Source organism: Vanrija albida (genome assembly GCF_041260175.1).
Source record: "Vanrija albida strain AlHP1 chromosome Unknown contig_4, whole genome shotgun sequence".
Lineage (NCBI taxonomy): Eukaryota > Fungi > Basidiomycota > Tremellomycetes > Trichosporonales > Trichosporonaceae > Vanrija > Vanrija albida.
The window spans coordinates 2,145,031-2,165,695 of NW_027191423.1; the positions used below are offsets into that span (position 1 = coordinate 2,145,031).

At 65.8% G+C, this 20,665-nt stretch overlaps 11 protein-coding genes across 11 annotated transcripts; 7 read left to right on the forward strand and 4 right to left on the reverse strand.

Moving 5' to 3' along the window:
* Positions 1–129: 129 nt before the first annotated feature.
* On the reverse strand, positions 130–1,270 carry CDC43 (geranylgeranyl transferase type-1 subunit beta; the record flags this gene model as incomplete). Its single annotated transcript, XM_069354056.1, has 5 exons — positions 130–369; positions 417–589; positions 627–983; positions 1,028–1,137; positions 1,173–1,270. The coding sequence occupies 5 exons, from the start codon at positions 1,268–1,270 to the stop codon at positions 130–132; spliced, it is 978 nt and encodes a 325-aa protein (XP_069208698.1).
* Positions 1,271–1,692: 422 nt separating this feature from the next.
* Q8F55_005568 (uncharacterized protein) lies at positions 1,693–3,839 on the forward strand (the record flags this gene model as incomplete). Its single annotated transcript, XM_069354057.1, has 4 exons — positions 1,693–2,214; positions 2,261–2,558; positions 2,594–3,454; positions 3,493–3,839. The coding sequence occupies 4 exons, from the start codon at positions 1,693–1,695 to the stop codon at positions 3,837–3,839; spliced, it is 2,028 nt and encodes a 675-aa protein (XP_069208699.1).
* A 38-nt stretch (positions 3,840–3,877) lies between these two features.
* On the reverse strand, positions 3,878–5,088 carry Q8F55_005569 (uncharacterized protein; the record flags this gene model as incomplete). The annotated part of the gene is made up of 3 exons (XM_069354058.1): positions 3,878–4,091; positions 4,133–4,816; positions 4,862–5,088. The coding sequence occupies 3 exons, from the start codon at positions 5,086–5,088 to the stop codon at positions 3,878–3,880; spliced, it is 1,125 nt and encodes a 374-aa protein (XP_069208700.1).
* A 296-nt stretch (positions 5,089–5,384) lies between these two features.
* Positions 5,385–6,093, forward strand: Q8F55_005570 (uncharacterized protein; the record flags this gene model as incomplete). The annotated part of the gene is made up of 3 exons (XM_069354059.1): positions 5,385–5,841; positions 5,880–5,989; positions 6,022–6,093. 3 exons carry the CDS (start codon positions 5,385–5,387, stop codon positions 6,091–6,093), a joined length of 639 nt encoding a protein of 212 aa, XP_069208701.1.
* A 136-nt stretch (positions 6,094–6,229) lies between these two features.
* Positions 6,230–9,174, reverse strand: Q8F55_005571 (uncharacterized protein; the record flags this gene model as incomplete). The annotated part of the gene is made up of 2 exons (XM_069354060.1): positions 6,230–8,320; positions 8,368–9,174. 2 exons carry the CDS (start codon positions 9,172–9,174, stop codon positions 6,230–6,232), a joined length of 2,898 nt encoding a protein of 965 aa, XP_069208702.1.
* A 755-nt stretch (positions 9,175–9,929) lies between these two features.
* On the forward strand, positions 9,930–12,110 carry Q8F55_005572 (uncharacterized protein; the record flags this gene model as incomplete). Its single annotated transcript, XM_069354061.1, has 8 exons — positions 9,930–10,208; positions 10,246–10,263; positions 10,301–10,381; positions 10,420–10,615; positions 10,653–10,797; positions 10,834–11,161; positions 11,731–12,039; positions 12,087–12,110. The coding sequence occupies 8 exons, from the start codon at positions 9,930–9,932 to the stop codon at positions 12,108–12,110; spliced, it is 1,380 nt and encodes a 459-aa protein (XP_069208703.1).
* Positions 12,111–12,367: 257 nt separating this feature from the next.
* Q8F55_005573 (uncharacterized protein) lies at positions 12,368–13,022 on the forward strand (the record flags this gene model as incomplete). Its single annotated transcript, XM_069354062.1, has 3 exons — positions 12,368–12,418; positions 12,717–12,790; positions 12,872–13,022. 3 exons carry the CDS (start codon positions 12,368–12,370, stop codon positions 13,020–13,022), a joined length of 276 nt encoding a protein of 91 aa, XP_069208704.1.
* Positions 13,023–13,601: 579 nt separating this feature from the next.
* VPS36 (Vacuolar protein-sorting-associated protein 36) lies at positions 13,602–15,472 on the forward strand (the record flags this gene model as incomplete). Its single annotated transcript, XM_069354063.1, has 3 exons — positions 13,602–14,589; positions 14,628–14,731; positions 14,780–15,472. 3 exons carry the CDS (start codon positions 13,602–13,604, stop codon positions 15,470–15,472), a joined length of 1,785 nt encoding a protein of 594 aa, XP_069208705.1.
* Positions 15,473–15,756: 284 nt separating this feature from the next.
* Q8F55_005575 (uncharacterized protein) lies at positions 15,757–16,925 on the forward strand (the record flags this gene model as incomplete). The annotated part of the gene is made up of 3 exons (XM_069354064.1): positions 15,757–15,976; positions 16,009–16,133; positions 16,167–16,925. 3 exons carry the CDS (start codon positions 15,757–15,759, stop codon positions 16,923–16,925), a joined length of 1,104 nt encoding a protein of 367 aa, XP_069208706.1.
* Positions 16,926–17,269: 344 nt separating this feature from the next.
* Positions 17,270–19,270, forward strand: Q8F55_005576 (uncharacterized protein; the record flags this gene model as incomplete). Its single annotated transcript, XM_069354065.1, has 1 exon — positions 17,270–19,270. The coding sequence occupies one exon, from the start codon at positions 17,270–17,272 to the stop codon at positions 19,268–19,270; it is 2,001 nt and encodes a 666-aa protein (XP_069208707.1).
* Positions 19,271–19,344: 74 nt separating this feature from the next.
* Q8F55_005577 (uncharacterized protein) lies at positions 19,345–19,977 on the reverse strand (the record flags this gene model as incomplete). The annotated part of the gene is made up of 1 exon (XM_069354066.1): positions 19,345–19,977. The coding sequence occupies one exon, from the start codon at positions 19,975–19,977 to the stop codon at positions 19,345–19,347; it is 633 nt and encodes a 210-aa protein (XP_069208708.1).
* Between the last annotated feature and the right edge of the window lie 688 nt (positions 19,978–20,665).

Below are 20,665 nucleotides of genomic sequence, written 5' to 3' on the forward strand. Positions count from 1 at the left end.
TCGGCAGCCACCCACCCGTACCATGCTATGTATATCCATCTACAGTGCAGCCCAGCTGCTAGCCCCGACATGCCACCATATGTGTTATCCGCTTCCTTCCCACACCCCATGCAATGCCCCTACGCCGGCCTACGCCTCCGCCAGCAGCCAGTCCCGCGCCCACGGCGGCATGTTGTACACTGGGTCAATCTCGGCCAGCTCGAGCTTCTCCCGCGCGCCTGTCAGCGACAGGGCCGAGAGCGCGAGGTACGAGTGGAATGGGTCGGGGAACTCTTCTGGCTCCTTGCCGAACCCGCCGATTGGCGACTGTGAGTCGAGGAGGAACTCGGTGTTGGGCTCCTCGTTGACCAGCGACGCGAGGCCAATGGTCTGGAGCGTGATCAGGGTTGCATTCGCCAACTTGCCATCCCACTCACCGCTAGCGCACCACCACACCAGAACGAGTAGCACACGTCCTCGAGCTTGCCTGGCCGTCCTTGGAACCCGCCGATCTGGCGCTGCACGAGCCAGCGCGACGAGCCGGCCACGTCGGCCTTGTCGAGCGCACCGAGCAGCGACAGGGCCGCAAGCGCACAGTAATTTGTTCCTCCTGGCGGGTCAGCGACGTCAAAGGCTTTCAGACCCACCATGCGACTCGATGCCTGGCCGGCCAGAGTATCCCCCCTCCCACGTCTGGCACCGCATCACAAAGTCAATCGCTGCGGGCTCGTCGAATGCCGGCCCCCCGCCGGCTACCTTCGCCGCCAGACTGGCCGTGTACGCCATGCGCATGTCGTTCTGGAACAGGCCCTGCGTGTCGGGTGTGGGCGAGAAGCTGCCGTCCTCCGCCTGGCACGCGGCGAGGAAGGACCGCAGCGCCTTCCTGTCGAGTCGGTCGAGCGGCGCACGCAGGAGCGCGAGACACGCGAGCGCAGTGTACGTCGATGGCAGGTTGCCCGGCGCGCTCGCTGGCTCGCCGGTGCTTCCCCGGAACCCTCCGCCCGCTAGAGTCCGTCAGCGGGATCCCTCTAGCTAGCACGCCACGCACGGGCCTGCAGCGTCCACAGCCACTCGATCCACGCGTCCCGGTCCTCGGCGGACGGGTCCAGCTTGCCGATGAGGGCGAGGCCGGAGAGGCAGAAGAAGGCGAGGGTCACGCTGCGGGTCAGCCGAGGACGAGGCGGAGTGCTTACCGGTTGGAATCCTGCTCCTGCGCCTGCGATGGCATGGCGCGCAGGCAGCGGGTAAAGTACGACGCGTGCGCGTTGCGCTTGAACGTTGCTTGGGTCATGTTGCGTCGTGCTGTGCGCGATGCGTGCTTGTTGTCGCGCGATGTGGTTGCGATGCAATGTTGGGGGACGACTGGCGGACGACTTTGGCTGGTGGAGGCCGCAAGTGACGCGGGGTGTGGCGGAATCAGATTTCCACGCGACGTCCGATGCTGTACAGTGGGGATGTCAGACGCGTGTTGATGAATTCCGGCGGCCAATGACTTGCGCAGACGCATCCTTGACTTCTCAGTCGTCCGTCCCATCGTCGTCTCTCGGCGCCGCCCTCCAGCTTTGCCCTCGTCTCACTCTCGACGTCGACGCGCCGCACCCACCCAATCTCTCGGCCCTCTCGCGCCCCGATACCCGTTCCTACATTTCCCATTTTCCCTGGAGTACATCAACTTGCACTTTCACAACACGTCTCGACCGGCCGACACCGCCCATGGTCGACTCGCAGCGTTCGTCCCCGCCACCACCATTACGCGTGGTCTCGGCGTCCAACTCGCGCAGCCACTCGCGCGCGGCGTCGCCGGGCCCGCTGTCGGCCCGAGCGCGCCCCAGTGACGTGGGCCCGCGCCTGTCGCTCTCCCACCCGGCAGAGGATGACCGCGGCGTCGGGCCGAGCACGGGCACGCGCGGGCGGAGCATAAGCGGCGGGCGCGCGAGCATCGCCGACTCGTTTGCTACTGCCGAGGAAGGGGACGACGCCGACCAGGGCTCTGACCTCGACCTTGACGAGCTGGAAGCCGAGCTCGCCGCGTCGGGCTCGGATTCTGAATCGCCGGGTCACTCGGCGTCCCTGAGCTCGTTCTCCGACGCGTTCGACTTTGAGTTTGACGAATACGACGAGGAGGAGGAGGTCAGCGGCGAGGAAATAGACCAGTCCCAGCCACTCGTCCGCGGCGGCCGCAGAAGACGCAAGTGGGAGCAGGAGCCCGGCGACGGCGACAAGGGCTTGTTCGAGGTGAGAAGACGCGCACAAGGCCGAGAGGCACAGCTGACACGCGCAGCTCATTCCGCCTCTGATTCTTGCGCACCCGCTCGCCCTGTTCCCCGCACTCGCGGCCGTGCCATATGACTTTCTGCCAGCCGGCGTGGCCCTGTTCGTGCCCGTCTTCTGCGTGCTCGCTGCACTCAGCCTGTGCGCGCACATTGTCATCGTCTACCTCGCATGGTACCTCAAGGTGTGGAGCTTTGAAGAGGTGTTTGCCAAGTGCGTCGGCGAGCGCTTTGGCAAGTATGGCCTGGGCGTTGGACGCGCGTTTGTGATGGTGTCGGTCATTGGGACGACGATCGGCTGGCTCGAGAGTGAGTGTGCACGCTCAGCCATGTGCTGACCCCAGCTCTCTTCCCCCTCATCAGGCCCATCGCCGCGACGTACCTCCCCGAAGGCGTGCTGCAGTCTCGCATCCTGTGGACGATTGTCGCCAGCATGGCGCTGCTACCCGCCATTGCGCCGTCGCGCGCGCTGCGCTCGCTGCGCATCATGCCCATCATCCTCGTCACCCTGCTCCCGGTCGTGACATTCATTGCGATCGGCAGAACGTCCGAGATCCACGACGCGAATGAAGAGGCTGGTGGGCATGTCAACAGCACGTCCGTGGGCGACGCCGCCAAGCACATGACGCATGCGGTGACTCACGCCGTGACTCACGCTGCGAGTGAGACGGTGTCGAGCGCCACGCGCCAGCTTCTGCGCCGCGGCCTGCGCGGGTTGTCGGCCGGCAACGCCGGCTCTGGCCTGACCACCATCGCCGTGTTCTTCACGCCGCACCTGCTCACCCTCCCGATCCACGGAACGCTCGCACGCACCAAGCGTCAGAAGTTTATCGTCCCGGTGCTCGCAACGACCGTCATTCTCGTGGTTCTCGCTCTGCCGCTCGCGCTCGTGCCATACTACCTGCTCGACGCCGCACCGACGGTCTTCCAGCAGCTGCCGGACGACGACGGCTGGGTCAACTTTGCGCGTGCGCTTATGTGCGCGATTATCCTTGGCTCGATCAACCTGTGGCTCTTGCGTGGACGCGACACGGTCCTCTCGGCGCTCCACGTTGACCGCGCCGAGCGGTACAAGGCCGGCCGGTGGGTCGGACTTGGGCTGTGGGTGCTGGTCGTTGCGTTTGCGTGCATCGGCGGGGTTGTCGCGGACAAGATTCAGCTCTCGGGCGTCATGGCGACGCTGGCCGTGGGTTGGCTGCTGCCTTGTAAGTCGGCGTCAGTAGAGCAGACACTAACACCCCAGCCGTCTTCTTCATCATCACGTTCCACGTCCGCTCGCCACTGGCCATCATCTTCCCGAACCGCGCAGCGGCACAGGCAGCGGCCGCGGCCGCAGCCGCCGCGGCGACGCCAGCGCCGAGCGAGCACCCGTCGCCACAACGTGGCTCGGCCCCGCGCGCCGGCCATGCGCGCACCGACAGCCTGCAGGACCCGGCGACCGACGTGCTCCTCGCGCGCAAGGAGCGCCAGCTGCAGAAGCGCCGCCTGGGGCGCCGGCTGTGGCAGGACATGGTCGTGTACGTCGGCATCCTGCCGGTGGGGTGCGTGACGATTGCGTGGAGCGTGGGCTCGTTCCTGGGCATATGGTAGCGGCCGGGCATTACTAGGACAATGTACATGTTAATCTACTATGCCTTTGCCTTGGGCTTTGGCGCGGGCTTGCGCTGGCGGCCGTCGAGCAGGCCGCGGCCGGGGATGTGTCCGCTCTCCTTCATGGCGCGCTTGTAGAACGTCTTGATGCTCTTTGCCGAGGCAGCGACAGCCTGCTTCGGCGCGACGACGGGCGGGAGGCCGGTCGTGGACGTGAGGACGGGCGGGAGGAGGTGGAGCGTGGTTTTGGCACTGGAGGTGTTAGCTGAGCCTTCCCAGTCTACAGCACTTACTCAATCGCCTTCGACGTGGCCTCAGTGCGCCGCTTCTTCCGCCTCCGCTGGCCCTGCTTGCGCTCGGCGTCCTCCTGCCCACGCGCGCGCTGGGCGAGGGCCCGCGCCTCGGCCGCAGCGGCAGTCTCAGCCTCAGCAGCCGCGAGGAGCGAGGCGGGGAGCGCCTGCGGGAGGCCGGGCACGAGGTCGTAGCTCGCCTCGTCGTCGCTCTCTACCGGTGCTGGTGCGGGCGCGGCGGCAGTCTTCTTGAGTGCGGATTTCGGCTTGGCAGCGGCAGCAGCCTTGGCCTTGGCTGCCGGAGCCGCGTCGCCCAGCGCGCGCGCCTCCATCGCGGCCATCATCGCGTCCATGCGCGCGCGGAGCTTGCGGTCCGCGGCGGTGAGGGGGCCCTCTTTGAGCGTCTCGGAGTCGTCGGAGTCGGCGTCGGAGTCGGCGTCTTCCTCCTCGTCGTCGTCGGTGTGGAACGAGTCGCCGTCGTCTTCGTCGTCCGAGTCGCCGCCGGCCATGGCGGCCTCCATCCGTCTCCGCACGCGCTGCGCCTCCTCGTCCTCGTCGTCGTCCTCCTCCTCCTCGTCGCTCTCGCTCTCGGCTTTCCGCTTGCTCTTAGCGCCCTTGGCCGCGCCCTTGGCCAGCGCAATCTTCGCGGCGCGCGCCTTGGCGGCAGTGCGCGCGGCCTCGCGCTCCCTGCAGCGTCAGCTTGCACAGTGCCATCGACGTCGAGCAACTCACGCAGCCTCCGCCTCCGCACGCCGCCGCTCCGCCTCACGCCCAGAGCTCATCCCGACGGCCTCTGGCGCGTCGTCGTCGTCGCTGTCGTCGTCCTCATCGCTGTCGGCGGCGACGGCGGGCGCCCGCGCTGCGGGGAGCACAAAGTCGTCGCCCGCGTCGTCGTCGCCAAACGTCGTCTTGCGCCCTGCTGCGGGCGCGGCCTGCAGGCTGCTCCGCTTGTTGGCCATTGTGTGATGTCGAGTGGGGAGGTGGGGTGGAGGTGCGACTTGTTGAAGTTTCAAAATCCAATCTCACCACGTGGTGGGTGGCGGCGGGCGGGGGCAATTGCACTGGGCGGGGCGCGCGGGGCGGAGTGTGGCGCGTGTGGGTGGCGTGGCTGTGTGCTCTCGCCCTCGTAACCTCCCATCGCTGAGCACCGAGGGCAGCACAGGCGTCACGAGCTCGTACGACGAGCCGCCAGCCCCAGCACCGCTCTCCCCAGCCCAACTCTCTCTCTCTTCCCCCCTTCCCACAACCCACCGCCATGCCCACCCCCTCCCCGCGCACCACCACCCCAGACACCTTCGTAACCGCCCCCTCGCACGTCGAGTGGCGCCTCTCCTCGCCCGACCTGACGCTCGCCCCGACCGCAGTGCACGTGTGGCGCGCGACGAGCCGCGCGGCGTCGAGCACGACCGACTGGACGGCGTCGACCACCGCCGCAGAGTCGGAGCCCGCGGGCGAGGGCACCGGGGGCGAGTGGCACACCGCCCACTTTGGCCCCACCCCCACGCTGCCCACGCTCGTCCGCGCCCAGAGATTCCACTGGCCCGAGAGGTCGTCCCAAGGCGATACAACAGCCCCCCATCCCCGCGGCATCACACCCCTCACCCGCTCGCGCCGCTTCGTCGACAACATGGACACCAAGGCACCTAACGGCGAGGAGCGCGCCGCCCCGGGCCCCGGCGATCGCGCGCAGCGCTTCCACTCGCCCCCGCCTTGTGCGTTCTTCCCCCGCGCCGCTGGCCGCTGACACTAGCCCGCAACCCCATCGCCGACGTCTGGCTCTACGTCCTCGCATTCTTCATCCCCCCGCTTGCTGTCGCCCTCCGCGTCGGCTGCGGCTTCGAGGTCCTCCTCGACATTGCTGTGAGTTTCCCCCTTGACCGCGCTTACGCCAGCTCTGGATCCTCTGCTGGATCCCCGGCGTCATTTACGCCTTCTACATCATCGCCTCGCGCCCCCGCGCTTAACACCAAACAAGATCCAACACAGTACCGAATCCGCACAATCCGAATCAAACCCGAGGCAGCTCTGCCCGGCCCGCTATGAGATAAATGCATGTACATGAAACAATATGCGATGTGGTCACTACACTATGCACCGCGGCTACGCCGGCCGCGTCATGAGGTTGCGTACGTTGGGAGGCAGGAGGCGCTCGGCGTCCTCCTTGCTCATCTTTTTGAGCGATGCTAGGGGGTAGAACTTGGATAAGGCCACGAGCTCGAGGCGGAGCTGTCGAAGGCCGTTTTCGCTGTCGTCGGGGGCGGCAGGGGTCTTGGTGGGAGAGGTTGCAGCAGCTGGTGCGGGCGTCGCAGCGGGCGTGGCGGCGGGAGTTGCCGTTCCTGGAGCCGCAGCGGGCGTCGCAGCTGCCGCAGGCGCAGGCGACGTAGCGGGAGCTGAGGCAGCGGCCGGAGCTTCACCTGCCTTCGCCGCGGCCTCCGCGGGCGTGGGGGTCGGTGCAGCAGACTCCACAGCAGCTTTCTCTGCCGCAATGTCCGCAGCCACTGCCTCCACCACCTTGCGCCGCTTCGCTGCAATGTCCATGGGATCCGAGTCGCTGTTGCGCCGCTTGACGCCAGCGGCTGCAGACTCGCCGTTGGCAGTAGATATCGCAGCAGGTGCAGACGCATCGGCCATCTCGGTGTCGCACTCGGCATCCACCTTGGCCGCCGCCGCCTTCTGCGCTTCGTCCGCGCTTCGTCGCTCGCCGCTCACCCTGTTGATTTCCCCGCCGACCCAGGCGACCGCGTCGTTCACACCCGACTTGCCGCCCACACCGAGGTACAGGAAGTCGGAGGGCTCACGGAGGAGTGGCTGGATGTTGAGGGGGTTTGCAGGTGAGGTGAGGGCGCGTAACGCGACGCGAGAGTACGCGTCGTGAGCGTTCTTGAGGATTTCGGCCGGGGCAAACTCCGGTCGGGTAGCAGAGCCGTTGACAACAGCACCGGCCTCCGTTTTGACAATGGATGGCGATGCGGCCGCACTCTGAAGCGCCCGCACAGTGTCGTTGGCGATTCGCGACGTATCCGACTGGAGAACACCTCCGCGCCACTTGTTGGTGACATACTCTTGCAGGATGGACGCCGTGTCGTCGGTCGTCTTGGAGCCATTCGCTTTCGCACTCCCCATCGCGCCGTCCAGGAACTTTTGAACGCTGTTGGTGTATGCCTCGCCGCGGACGCCGCCCAACGACATGTTGTACAGCCAGTGTGTTGCCGAGGGTCGGTCGTAGGCATTCACAAACGACTGCGCCGGCCAGTTTGGCGGCACCTGGACCGGTGGAGGGGCGTCTGCTCGAAGTTGCTCGGCCAGGACGTCGAGCTCGTCCTCCTCCGGGTCATACGGCTGGGAGGCTTTCGCAGTTCGCAGGTCCTTGACCTCACGCTCGATATCCGGATACACGCCAAAGTCGAAAGGGCCGAGCTCACGAGTCTTGAGTGGCTCTGGCTTTAACCGCTCGGTGTTGGGGAGTGGCGGCTGGCCAGTGGCACCACCTGGGCCGTCCCAGTCCCACCAAGACTTGCCCTCGTTGCCATCGAGCATGGTCGGCCAGTCTGTAACCGTGCGCCACTCGTCGCCTCGGGGCTGCCGGAAGATATCGAGGTGTTCTTGGGGATCGTCCATTTCGGCGAGGGACAGGCTGCCATCCACACCATACTCGCGCCACTTGCCGAAGAACTTTTCTCGCCCACGAACCATTCGCTTGGGACGAACGATACGGCCGCCGGTCAGGTTCCAGCCAATCGCCCGGGCCTGGAGCGAGTTGGGCGGGAACGCGAGCATAGCGTCGGGTATGATGTTCTTTGGAGGGACGTCCTTTTGGGGCTTGCCTCGGTAGACCGGCGCCGGGGTGCCTGTCTCCGACTCGGGAATGACGGACTGGCGTTGCGGCTCTGGCTCTCGCTCCGGCGACGGTGACGGGGTGAGAACAAGCGGCTTGGCACGGTCAATGTGCTTTTGGCCGTGCGCCTGGACCTTGTTGGCCTCGCGGTATGGAGCTGTTCCAGGCAGATTAAACTTTAGGGCGGCGTCGATCATGGTCTTGAAGTCGGCCTCGAGTTCGTCCATCGAGCGATATTCGTTCTCGTCTACTTTGGTCTGCATCGTCTGCAGATCCATCATTTTGTCCTCGCCGCCAACCACCTCAAGGTAGTCGGGGTAGTCGTCCAGGTTGACTGGCTCAAGGAAGAAGCCGTACTGTGTGGTCAGCTGGCAAGTCCGGCTTGTGCAAATAGCAGACCCACCACATCCTTACGGCGCATCTCATGGAGCGCCTTATTGGCAAGCTCCTTGAATGGCCGCTTGACGCGCTTCCACTTGACCACCGGACGGTTGTACGTCGTGAACAGCTCGGTGCTGCCCTCCCGATCTCCAGGTGTCATGCTGCTTTCGTTGAATGGTGTGATGGCCCCGGCGGCAGGGGAGAGAGGCAGCGACAAGGGATCGACACTGTCATAGTCGAATGGCTCGACCTTGACATTCAAGTCTGGCGTCGATGCTGGTGTGCTCACAGCCGAAGCCGTCGGAGAGCGGACGACCTGCGGAGTGACCACATGGGGTGGGATAGCAGTCGGGCGGATCTTTGGTGGACGCCCACGCTTCTTCGGTATCCGCTCAGGCACTGGTGGCGTCGGTACAGGCGTGACGGGCGTCATGGCGAGCGGGGTGGCCACTGGCGTCGCAGCCGGCGAAGTCGCGAGGGGCGTGGGGGAAGGCACTGCCGACGGTGGTTTGGGCAGTGTCAAGCGGATAGTTGATGGGCCAGGCTGTGACCCATTGGCCGACGCATCCTCCTCATCTGCTGCTCCCACAGAGACATGTCTCGAAGACAAGCCCGAGGCCTTCTTGGGCTTGTTCTTGAGCTTGATCTTTGGAGTCGCGACGGGAGCGGGGGAAGGCGAGTCGAGGAGTGGAGTGGACGGCTCGCTGGCACCATTTGCCGCCTTCTTCTTGCCCTTGATCTTGATGACTGGGGTTGCTGGCGTCTCTGGCGTCGCTGTCGTCGAGGGGTTGAGGCTGCTGAGGGACAGCCTGAGCGTGATAGGCGGCATGGCGGTGAGGTGGTGGTGCGCCTGTGGGACCAGGGGGGGTATTAAATGGTGGTTGCCCCGGCGATTGGCCCTGGGGTGGGTGGGGCCGGGGCAGTGTGAGAGGTGATCAAACGTCGAGTGAGAGACGAGTTTCTAAGAGAAGGGCTGTCGGTTTTGTTGTTGTTTATGCCAGTGATATGTCGGCGTCGACGGTGGACGAGCCGAGTGGAGGTCGAGCGGCGACGAGCAGGCAGGAGCGGCGGATGCTAGAGGCCGGCCGACGACAAGCTGCAAATGTCGTGAGCGCGACGAAAGGAAAAAAAGGACGCACAATTGGTAGGCAGGCGGCGACCACTCTGCCAGCCATGGACGACGGAATCAATTTCATTTTACAACCACAGGCTCATACTCTATTTACTGCCCCCATATTAAACCTCCACTTCTGGAGTCGGTGACTTCGGCTTGCGGCTTGTCCTCGGCTCCGTATTATTGACCTACTCAATTACCGCAGCGACAACAACGGTTGTGACAACATCTATCACACCTTTCGACGTGGCCTCACCGTGTCTGGTACAAGGTCTATAACGTACGAGACAATCCGACACGTTCAATACCGCGGAAACCGAAGCAGTCGGTCTAATTTCACCCTTCCTCCACCATCGGCTCGGAAGCGGGTGGCACCCCGCTCGCAGTTGAAGTAGGGAAGGATGAGTACCCGCCGCGTCTCTACGTCTCCATCAAGCTCTCAGAGACATAGACTGTCGACCTCTGGAGCCATGGCGTCAAACTCTCGCCCAGGGGACAGCCCGTCGACATCCTCACCCGCCTTCCTCCCCACCAAGGAAGACGGTCTGCCAGAGGCCCAGCACAAGGGGTACGAGCCGACGACCGGGATCTCGCTGGAACGGCAGGAATCCCATGGTCATAACCCCCGAATGAAGGTGTCCAGCTGGGTGCCATTCTATGGCATGGCTCGCGACATTCGAGCCAGAATACCCTGGTATGCCTCGGACTGGACTGACGCTTGGAACTACCGAGTCATCCCTTCGACATGGGTGAGAGAGGCGTTTGGAGCTTGACTGACACCGCCAGTTCATCTTCTTTGCTAATGTAGGTGGTATCAGATGGGCGATATGCTTACCACCAGGTCCTTCCCGGGCTTGCCTTCTCCCTCGACCTGATTGAGAACACGCACCAATACGGCGTGCAGGAGGTCCTGTTGTCATCAGTCAGTGGTGCGCAATGATACCAGCTCACACGCCCCAGTTTATGGCTGCATTCGTCGCTTCCTTCCTTGGCGGCCAACCGCTGCTCATTTCCGGCGTGACCGGTCCCATCACCGTCTTCAACAAGACCATCTATGACATCTTCGAGGGACGCGATGACTTCAACTATCTCCACTTCATGGGATGGGTCTATTTGTGGGGTGCCATTCTGCATTGGGTTGCGGCTGCGATGAACGGTAAGCTTTGTAGATCGCACTCTTGCTGAGCTCGCAGTGGTGAAGGGGTTGAAGTTTGTCACTCGTTTCTCGTGCGACACGTTTGGGTTCTATGTCGCAGCTGTCTATGTCCAGTACGGAATTCAGACAGTGACGAGGCAGTTCCACCAGTCGTCTACCCCGGCCGCTTTCTTGGGATTAATGTGAGTTGGCCATCTTGTTCTTAACCAACTCCTCAGCCTCGCGCTGGTTACACTGGCAGTGCCGCACTATTTTACCGCCCTCGCCGGGTCAGGCTACATCAATAAGCACTTTCGCCGCTTCTGCTCCGACTATGGTATGCCCATTACCATTGTTGCTGCCACAGGGCTGGCATACTGGGGTCGCTTCAACCCCTACGTCAACGAAGCGACAATGACTCTGCCCACAACCAATGCGTCGTTCCAAGCTGCAAACGACCGACCGTGGTTGGTCCGATTCTGGCATCTTGACGGCAAGTACGTGGGGTTGGCGCTCCCGTTCGGCATCATTCTCTTCATCCTCTTTTATTTTGATGCCAACGTCTCGGTGAGTAGGGCAAGCTTGAGCACTGCCTGATGCCAGGCTCTCATTGCCCAAGGGTCAGAGTTCCCTCTCCGCAAACCCGCTGCGTTTCACTGGGACTTTTTCCTGCTGGGAGTCACAACCTTCATCGCTGGACTGTTGGGTGTGCCTGCGCCCAATGGTCTCATCCCTCAGGCGCCACTGCATACGGCGTCGCTTGTCGTCATGGGATATGACAGCAAGGAGGCCGACGTGGACGAACATGCACTCTCCGACATGGAGGATGGGCGGGCTGTGGGGCCGAGCAGATCTCGGGGCCTCTCCGAGTCCAACCTGACCCGCCGCGCGTCACGCATGAGCGAGGGGTCTCGTGGTGAGAGGCAGCGGCGCCATAGTTTGGTGGATTCACCGGGCCATGAGCGCGAGGTTCCTGTGGCGGTTGTGGAACAACGGGTATCCAATCTCGCCCAAGGCTGTCTCTGCCTGGTCCTCATGACCAAGCCGTTTGAGCACGTCTTGGGTTTAATTCCGAAGGGCGTCATGGCTGGTCTCTTTGTAAGTCTGCGCGCGGAAGACTGGCGCTGACGCGTCAGTGGTATATGGGCACCGACGCCCTCCTGACCTCGGGCGTGACGCAGAAGATGCTCTACCTCATTCGCGATCCGCAGGCCCGGTCGCCATCAGACCCACTGAACAAGGTCCGCAAGTCGCGGATCGTCCTGTTCACTTTGATTGAACTTGTCGGCTTTGGCGCCACATTCGCCATTACCCAGACGATCGCCGCGGTAGGGTTCCCGGTGATCATCATGCTGTTGGTGCCTGTGCGATTGTGGATTGTCCCTCATCTGGGATTCAGGGCGGATGAGTTGGCTGTTCTTGATGGGGCTGTGGCGAGTCCATTCGTGAGTCGGGGCACTGCTTGAGCGTCTACATTGCTGACTTTTACGAGACGATGGAGTCTGTCGGGGGTTGAAGAGCACAGACATTGCATATAGAGTGATAGGAACGAGATGCCTGTTACGTCATCGACGTATGTATTTGATTCCGTCTGCCAGGCAGCCAGCTGCCGGATCCTTCCGCCCAGCGAGCCGCTGGCAATGACGGCGACTCCTGGTTGGATCACCCAGCGAGCACCTCGTCCTCCCCCTCCCACCCTGCGCCGCAACTCTTGCAACTCGCATTTCTCTCCTCTTCCATCAAACAACAACAACCCCTCAAACACAACCAACAATGTCTCTCGTCCGCTTCGCCGCCACCCGCGTTCAGGCCCTCCGCGCCGCCGTAAGTCTCGAGCGACAGCCAGCCGGGAATGAGCCAGACTCGGAGCCCCAAGCCGCAATGCACCGGCGCATCGCACCACGTCGCGCCTCCATGACGCCGTGGCGACGCCGCGTGCCAGTGCGCGGCTGCTCAGAGTCTGGCTCGGACTCGGGCTGTGGCCACGCCGACCTGCTCGCACACCACGCTGACGACTTTCCCCCCGCTTAACTGCTGTGTCTCACGCCGGCCCATTCCCCATCGCCCACTCGACGTCATCATCACTGCTCATCTCTCATTTAATAACTTGCCGATGCAACAGCCCACCAGCGTCCGCTACTACTCGCCCCCTGACGTCCGCCAGGCCGGCGCCACTGCCCAGTCCAAGGGCTTCGGGTGAGTCGAAGGGGGCGCTGGCCGTTGAGGCGAAGCCGCCCCCCAGCCCCAGCCCAGCCCGCACCCACTAACACGCCCTAGCGAGCGCGAGCAGGCTCAGGAGAACCAGTACATCCGCGAGCGCGAGAAGGAGCTCCTCAAGGCCGCCCGCGAGAAGCTCAAGGCCGCCCAGGCCGAGGTTGACAAGCACACCGACAACCTCCTCAAGGCCGCCCACCCCGAGCAGAAGTAATTCTGTGCTGAGAGTGAAAATCAAGTGTGAATGTTGAGGCTGGTGATGCATCGCTGGTTTTAGCGAGTTGGCTGGAGTTTGGGAGAGGTGGCGAGGGAGGAGGCGGCGGTTCGGCTTGCTGACCTTGTTGCGGAGGCCCGCCGGCTAGTGGTGCTGACTGGGCCGTGCTGGGAGGTGCTGATGGAGGCGCCGCTGCCAGTGAGGCGCGTGGTGCATGGCGCAGCAGCAGTCTTGGCGATGAGGCGGGGGCGGCAGCGCCAGCAGAAGACAGCAGCCACCTACGTCGCCGAGCGCACTGTGCGGGTGTGTTCGCCCCGCCTGGCTTGAAGCTTTGGCATGTAGCACCGCATGGTGGCTCTCCATGTTGCTGTCCTCATCGATCCCTCTGCGCTGTACGACTCAGCGGCGTGCCATGACCGCTCGCAACAGACAGAGAGAGCCGACATCGACGCCGATGCCGACGCCGACGCCGTGTCGACGGAAGCAAATCCCCGCCGCCCGACGTCATGTCGCGCGATTAGACACACGTCCACAAGACCACCCACAAACCAACAACATCGCACAACTCGCGCGCACGCAATGGCCCGAGCCATCCCCGCGGGCCTGAATGCCGACTACTGGTCCACGTTTGACCTGCCGCCCGGCGCCGGCGTGTCCGAGGTGCTCGCCGAGGGCGAGGCGTGGATCGGCGGCTGGGACGGCGTGGGGCTGTACGAGGGGTGGGTCGTGCCGCTGGTAGCTGCTTACGCTAGCAACAACAAGGTCCCGGCGTACGAGACGCTCTCGGTCCACCTCACGACGCACCGGCTCATCCTCGTGCCCGAGGGCGGGGCGAAGACGCGCGCGCTCGACGCGCCGCTCAGCGCCGTCCGCCAGACAGAGTTCTACATGGGCTTCATGCGCTCCTCGCCCAAGATCACGCTGTTCCTCGGCCGCTCGCCGGTGCCCGAACCGTCGAGGGCCAGCCTCTCGATCTCGAGCAGCAGCTCGCTGCCCCCGCCGGTGACTGCGCCGGTGCCCGCGGCCGCGTCGTGGACGTGCGGCGTGTGCGGGTTCCCGAACCCGCTGCCGCCGGGCCCGGGGAACGCACCGCCGCCAGCGACAAAGTGCCAGCTGTGCGGCGTGGCGTACGCTACGAGCCGGAGCATGAGCCCGCCGGCGACGCGCGCGGGCACGCCGGCCAGTGCCGCGGCGTCGCCTGCCGAGCCGGTCCCCACACCGTCGCCTGCACCACCGCCAGAACCGGCGGCCAGCAGCGACCAGGTCGCGTGTCCCGCTTGCACGTTCCTCAACCACAAGTACCTTTCGCACTGCGAGATCTGCGGGACCGGCCTGCCGAAGGCGAGTGGGGGTGATAAGAAGGTGGACAGGCAAGAGCCGAAGCCGCCTGCAGGGCCGGAGAAACACGACGTTGTCCGCCTCAGCTTCCGGAAGGGGGGAGAGAAGGAGGCGTACCGCCGCCTCAAGGGCGTGCTGTCCGACAAGGTGTGGGAGCGCGTCGCGGCCGGCCCGCCACGGCGGCAGGCGAGCGGGGACGAGAACGGGGACAAGCCGGGCGCCGGGATCGGTGAGTGCGAGGTGTGGGCCCAAGCTGACCGACTCCAGACGCTATCATGAAGGCGATCTCCCTCGACGCGCGTGCGCACGACGAGGGCATGCAGGACGCGTTCAAGGACCTCGAGGTGCTGATGGTCCGCGCGGGCGAGATGGTGCGTGGACTAGCGGGCTCGAGCTGATAGCAGGTACGGCTGGCGCAGAACCTCAACGCAAAGCTGTCGGCCGCTGGGGCCGGCGCCGCGTCGGAGGAAGAGGCGACACTGGTCCGCTCGTCGCTCGTGCAGCTCGGCCTGCGTGCGCCAGCTCTCACGCAGGACATGGCCGACAGCGAGCAAGGGTACCTCCGAGGCCTGGCGCACGAGCTCGGCGGAATCCTGACGGGCCGGACTCGCCACGAGCCACAATCCACGATACACCGGGACGGGCTCATGCTTCAGCCTGGGCACGGGGTCATCGCGCTCGACACTGTCTGGGGCCTGTGGATGCGCGCCCGAGGCATCGCGCTGCTCCCGCCCATCACGCTGATGAACGTCATCTTCTTCCTGCCGGGACACACGAGCCCGTCTATCCGGTCGCTCACGCTGCCCTCGGGCCTGATGGTGCTCCACACGCCGATGTATGCGCCGCCCGTGCTCCTCGCGCGCCTGGTGGAGCGCATGAGCCCGCGCGACGACGACGGCGCAGAGGTCGGCATGAGCATTATCGACATTGCGGCCGTCGAGGGGCTTCCGATCGGCCTCGCGACCGAGCTGGTCGAGATGATCGGGACGAGAGCGCCGGCGAGCGGCATTGGCATCGTGTGCGACGACCAGACCGGCCCGGGGGAGGGCGGAAGGAAGTGGTACCGCGACATTATTTCGGGCTGGCCACTGGAGGGGGTGGGAGCGGCGTAGGCGGGGTAGAGCATCTTGGTTGTATGTAGACGGCATATGCATTGGCGAGTGGCATGGGGGAGTCGTGGAGATTGCCGTCGCCGTCGTCGAGCCGTCGTCGGATAACGGCGGTGCCTGACGTCACGGTTGGCGATAATCAGTCTGCATCGCCGTTTCTCGCTCGACAATCGCCGTTCGCTCTCTCCACATCGCCAAGGTCCGGGGACGGCGAGCGTGTCCGGCGTGTACTTAAGCCAGCCCGCCAGCCCTACCCTCCAGCACCAGCTCCCACCCCAACGCCCACGATGCCCCCTCCACCCATCGTAGTCCTCGGCGCCGGCGTGATCGGCCTGACGACAGCCGTGCGGCTGCTCGAAGCGCGCCCCGACGCCGAGGTGCACATCGTGGCTGACCACCTGCCCTCAGACGCGCTGGACGCGCACTACGCCAGCACGATAGCCGGCGCGCACCATCTCAGCTTTGCCGACGACAAGGACCTGCGCCAGCGCCGGTGGGACATGCGCAGTGGGTCTGGGCGCGCGCGTTGCTGACAACAGCATTCGAGGTGCTGTACGACGAGTGGCGCCGCGTCGGCGAGAGCACGGGCCTTATGGCGCTCACGCAGACCGAGATGTGGGAGGGCGCGAGCTCGCACCTCGAGGTGTATGAGCAGCATCCCGATGTACGTCGTGCGCGAAGGGCCACCTGACGCCAGTTCCGCGTGCTCGACCCCGCCGACGCGCCGTGCGCCAACATATCCCACATGGTGTCCTTCACGAGCCTGACCATCGCGCCGGCGCTGTACCTCGCCTCGCTCGAGCGGCGCGTGGCCTCCCTCGGCGGGCGGCTGCACCGCGCGCACGTAACGTCGCTGCCCGCGCTCTCCTCCGACCCGGCCCTGCTCGCGCTGTACGGCCGGCCCCCATCAGCAGTGTTCGTCTGCGCGGGCCTCGGCGCGCGGCACCTCGTCGAGCCCGCCGAAGCCGCGGCCCTCTCCCCCACCCGCGGCCAGGTCGTCGTCGTCGCCGCGCCCTGGGTGCGCTCGGGGCACACGCGCCAGGTCGGCGCGCTCGGGGGCAGCGAGGGCGGCACGAGAACGTACGTGATCCCGCGGTGCACGGGCGAGGTGGTGCTCGGCGGTACGATGGAGGCGGGTGACTGGGCGCCGTACGCGCGGGAGGCGACAGCAGACGACATCCTCACCCGCGCGATGGACATCTGCCCCGCCATCGTGCCGCCGCACGCGAGGGACGCGGGCGCCGACGGCCGGCGCGAGGCCCTGCGCGCTATTGTCCTCCGTGACGCGGTGGGGTTCCGGCCCAGCCGCGCCGGCGGCGCCCGGGTCGCGCGTGCGCGCGTGGGAGGGGCGAGCGTCGTGTACAACTATGGGCATGGGGGCGCGGGGTGGCAGAGCTGCTGGGGCTGTGCCGAGGACGCGGTGGGGCTGTGGGCGGGGGGTGTGGCGAGGCTTTAGTGCGCGCTGCCGTGCTCCGCTGACGACGAGCTGCATGCATTGTTGTGCGGTGGGTGCCGGGCCTGCTGCGGCCGCCGCGGCCGCCGACAATACCGCGGTGCGAGGGGTTGTGCCTGCGCTCGCCAGAGCCATTGTGGCGAACAACACTGTGGCGAGCGAGAGTGGCAGTTGTCGTCGACACACTTGCCTTGACAATGGCTCGCAGACCACAACTCACGACAACAACGACGACGACGGCGTCGTTGTCGATGCGAACAAGGCTCCTCGCATCACAGCACTCGCCTGCACCGGGCATGAAACAGCATACAAGCCGCACATTCCGCACCTCTTCCCCCCCAACCAACATGCTCCCCCCTCCCCTCCCCCTCCTCCTCCTCCTCCTCGGGGCCGCCACGGCCCTCCCCTACCCTGCCGACCCGACCCCCCACCGCGCCCTCGGCCCCGGGCACGCGCAGCCCGCGCGCCCCTCGCCCTCGGGGCTGCGCATCGACAAGTCGTGGGGCGACGGCACGCCCACGACCGCGGCGTGGCGCGCCGGCCCGCTCGCCGACTTCTTCGTCCGCGACGCCGTGCCCGAGGGCGAGGGCTACGATGCGGTGCCGGACACTGCCGGCGACGCGGGCACGGGTGACTATGCTGCCGCGCCGGTCGCCGACGACGCTTGGAACGCTTGGGACGCGGCGCCGGCTGAGGCTGATGCGCCGACGACCGATGCGCCCACTACGGACACTTGGGACCCGGCCACCGAGGCTTCGGATGCGGCTCCTGACCTTGCTGGCGACGCAGGCGGCCAAGGCTCCGACGGTGGCTCCAGCTCCAGCTACAACCCGGACTCTGGCGACAGTAGCTACGATACCCAAGGCTCCGACGGCGGCTCCAGCGACTACATCCCGGCCTCTACCGACGGCAGCTACGACGCGGGCGCCAGCCCCGACAGCCCCGCTCCCGGCGACTCGTTCCTCGCCGGCCCGCCCAGCGACACCACCAACCCCTCGCCCGATCTCGGCTCACCCGCCCTCGGGACGTTCCAGCGCCTCATGTACGACATCGTGTGGAAGTTCAAGCACCCCGCCCCGAAGCCCAAGCCCACGCCCAAGCCCACGACGCTGATCATGGCCCCGCCGGGCTGGGCGCTGACCGCGTCCATCGCCCGGCCGACCCGCCCGCCCGCGGGGCTGCCTGGTGCGCCTGAGCCGACGCCGAAGACGCTGGCCAAGTCGCCTTTCGGGGGGACATGGCTCCGGCGCGAGGAGGCGGAGCCGACGCCGGCGACGCCGAGCCCGGAGGAAAGCGGCGCCGCGTGGGCCGTCGATGTTCCCGTCGACCCGTCCCTCCCTCAGGCGGACGACGCGACCCCGAGCCCCGAGGAAAGCGGCGCCGCGTGGGCCGTTGATGTGCCCGTCGACCCGTCCCTCCCTGCGGAGGACAACGCGACCCCCTCCCCCGAAGAGCCGCCGGCGTGGTCTGAGCCCCCAGCCACCCCGCCGGACGCCGAGCCTGTCGATCAGCCGGTTCAAGACGCGTCCGTCGAGTCTGTGCAGGCGCAGGCGGCTGCATTGGGGGCGGAGGTATGGCCCGAATCCTCTCCCGAGCCGAGTGCCACACCAGAGTCGGAGCCCGCCCCCGCGCCACCCGCCGACTCGTGGCAGGCAGCCTCAGACACCCCCGCTCCCCCTTCGGACCCGCTCCCCGACTGGGCTTCTCCCGACGTCGCGGCCCCCGACATCCCGGCCCCCGCTTTCGAACAGGAAGCGGTGTCCGCTCCCGATGTGACCCCCGCCGCTGCCGACGCTACCCCCGCCGCCGATGTGACCCCCGCCGCCTCCGTCGCTCCCCCGGACACGTCGGCTCCCCCGACGCCGGTGTACGCCACGCCCGAGTCGATCCCCGCCCCCACGTCGCTGGACGAGCAGCTCCCCCTCGGCCTGGGGCGCCCCCTCATCCCCGCGCGGCCGGATCCAACGGCGACCGCCGTCCCAGAGTGGGGGGCCGATCCCAACTGGAACGCGCACGCGGGGCGGGTGCAGACGAACGGGCTGGACGGGTGCGACTTTGGCGGGGCGACGCTGCACGCGCCGCAGGTGCTGCCGTGGACGCGCGATAACAAGGGCGTACCCGTCGGCACGGATTACAGGTTCCTCACGAGCAAGGGCGCGGCGTGCTACGCGCCGCCTGCGACCCCGCCGTCGTACGCCGACGAGACGGAGGACGTCGCCGAGCAGCTCAAGCACTTCGACATGGTCATGCACTTGAAGCAGGGCAAGCTGCCGGGCTGGATGGAGGCGGTCGCTGATAAGGCCTCGTTGAAGCGTCCCTCGACTGCCAGGCCGATCTGGGCAGAATGAGGGAGCTTGCGGCCGCGACCTAGTGAAATACTGCTTCATATCCTTGTGTCTACATGAACAGTCCAGCGGCTGCATTACCAGGGAACTGCGACGGCCTTTTTGAAGGCTGGGCGGGCTGAGACCCGCGCGTACCACTCGTCAAAGACGGGCAGGGCGATGCGCTCTGACTCGGGAACGCCACCGAACCACAGGTAGGCGGCGGCGCCGAGCGCAATGTCGCCAAAGCCGAACTCGTCGCCCGAGAGGTACTTCTGCTTCTTGAGGGTGGGCTCGACGATCTCAGTGATGACCTTTGCGACGGCCTCGGCGCTGGCCTTGACCTTGGCCGCGTCGTACTGGTCCTTTGCGCGGACGTTGAGGTAGAAGGCGTCCCACACGGCCTTGAGGAACGTGCCGTTCCAATCGAGCCACTTGTCGGCGGCCGCGCGCGCCTCGGGCGAGTCGGGGAAGAAGGGCGTGCCGGCGCCGTGCTTGTGCGCGAGGTATCGCACGATCGCGTTCGACTCCCACAGCACAAAGTCGCCGTCGACGAGCGTCGGCACCAGGCCGTTGGGGTTGCCGGCCGCGCGGATCTCGTCGTTGCGCCCGTGGATGCCGGACGAGAGCTCAAAGTTGTACGCGACGCCGAGCTCCTCGGCCGCCCAGACGGCCTTCTTGACGTTGGTCGAGGGCGGGCGGCCCCAGATGGTGACGGGTGCGATGGTCATTGTGGGTGTGAGGGAGCTGGGGTGGGCGGAGGTGTGGGATGCATGGTCACGTCGCGGATTGATCGCACTTTATACTCTCGCTCAGTACCTCTGATCTGCCTCACTCCGTTGACCGGGAGGCTTGACGCCGACATCTTTGTCATCAGGACCGACACAGTGGATGGTGATGGATGGTGTGATCAGTCGCGTGGGGGAGCGCGCGTCGCGTCCTGGCGTGGAGGTCGCGCGTCGAGGTCGTGCGGCCCACGATCTGGTCGCGATGGTGCGATGTGTCGTCGGCGCAGCATGTCGTCGGCTGCGGGTCGGCCAACGGGCATTGTGCGTGTTGCGTGCTGACAACGGGTTTGTTGCACGACGATATCAGCACCAGCTGTTATCGACATCCGACGTCATCGTTGCGGGGGGTGACGGCAGCGGTGGTTTGTCAAGGGCCGAGGGGTCGTCTTGGCCGAGGTGGTCGATGAGGAGGGGAGGTGGTTGCAGGACGGGCTGGTGGGTGCATGACGTTGGCTTGCTGGCTTGGGCCGTGCCGGAGGGAGGGATGGATGGATGGATGGACGAGGATGGCATACGTAGGGACGCCCAGACGCGCCTGCTTTTCAGTTGCATGACACCCCGTTTGCAAGCTTCACTCGGTTGCCGAGTCGTCAAGGTGCTTCTTGGCGATTTAAAGCAGCCGTTTCGCGCC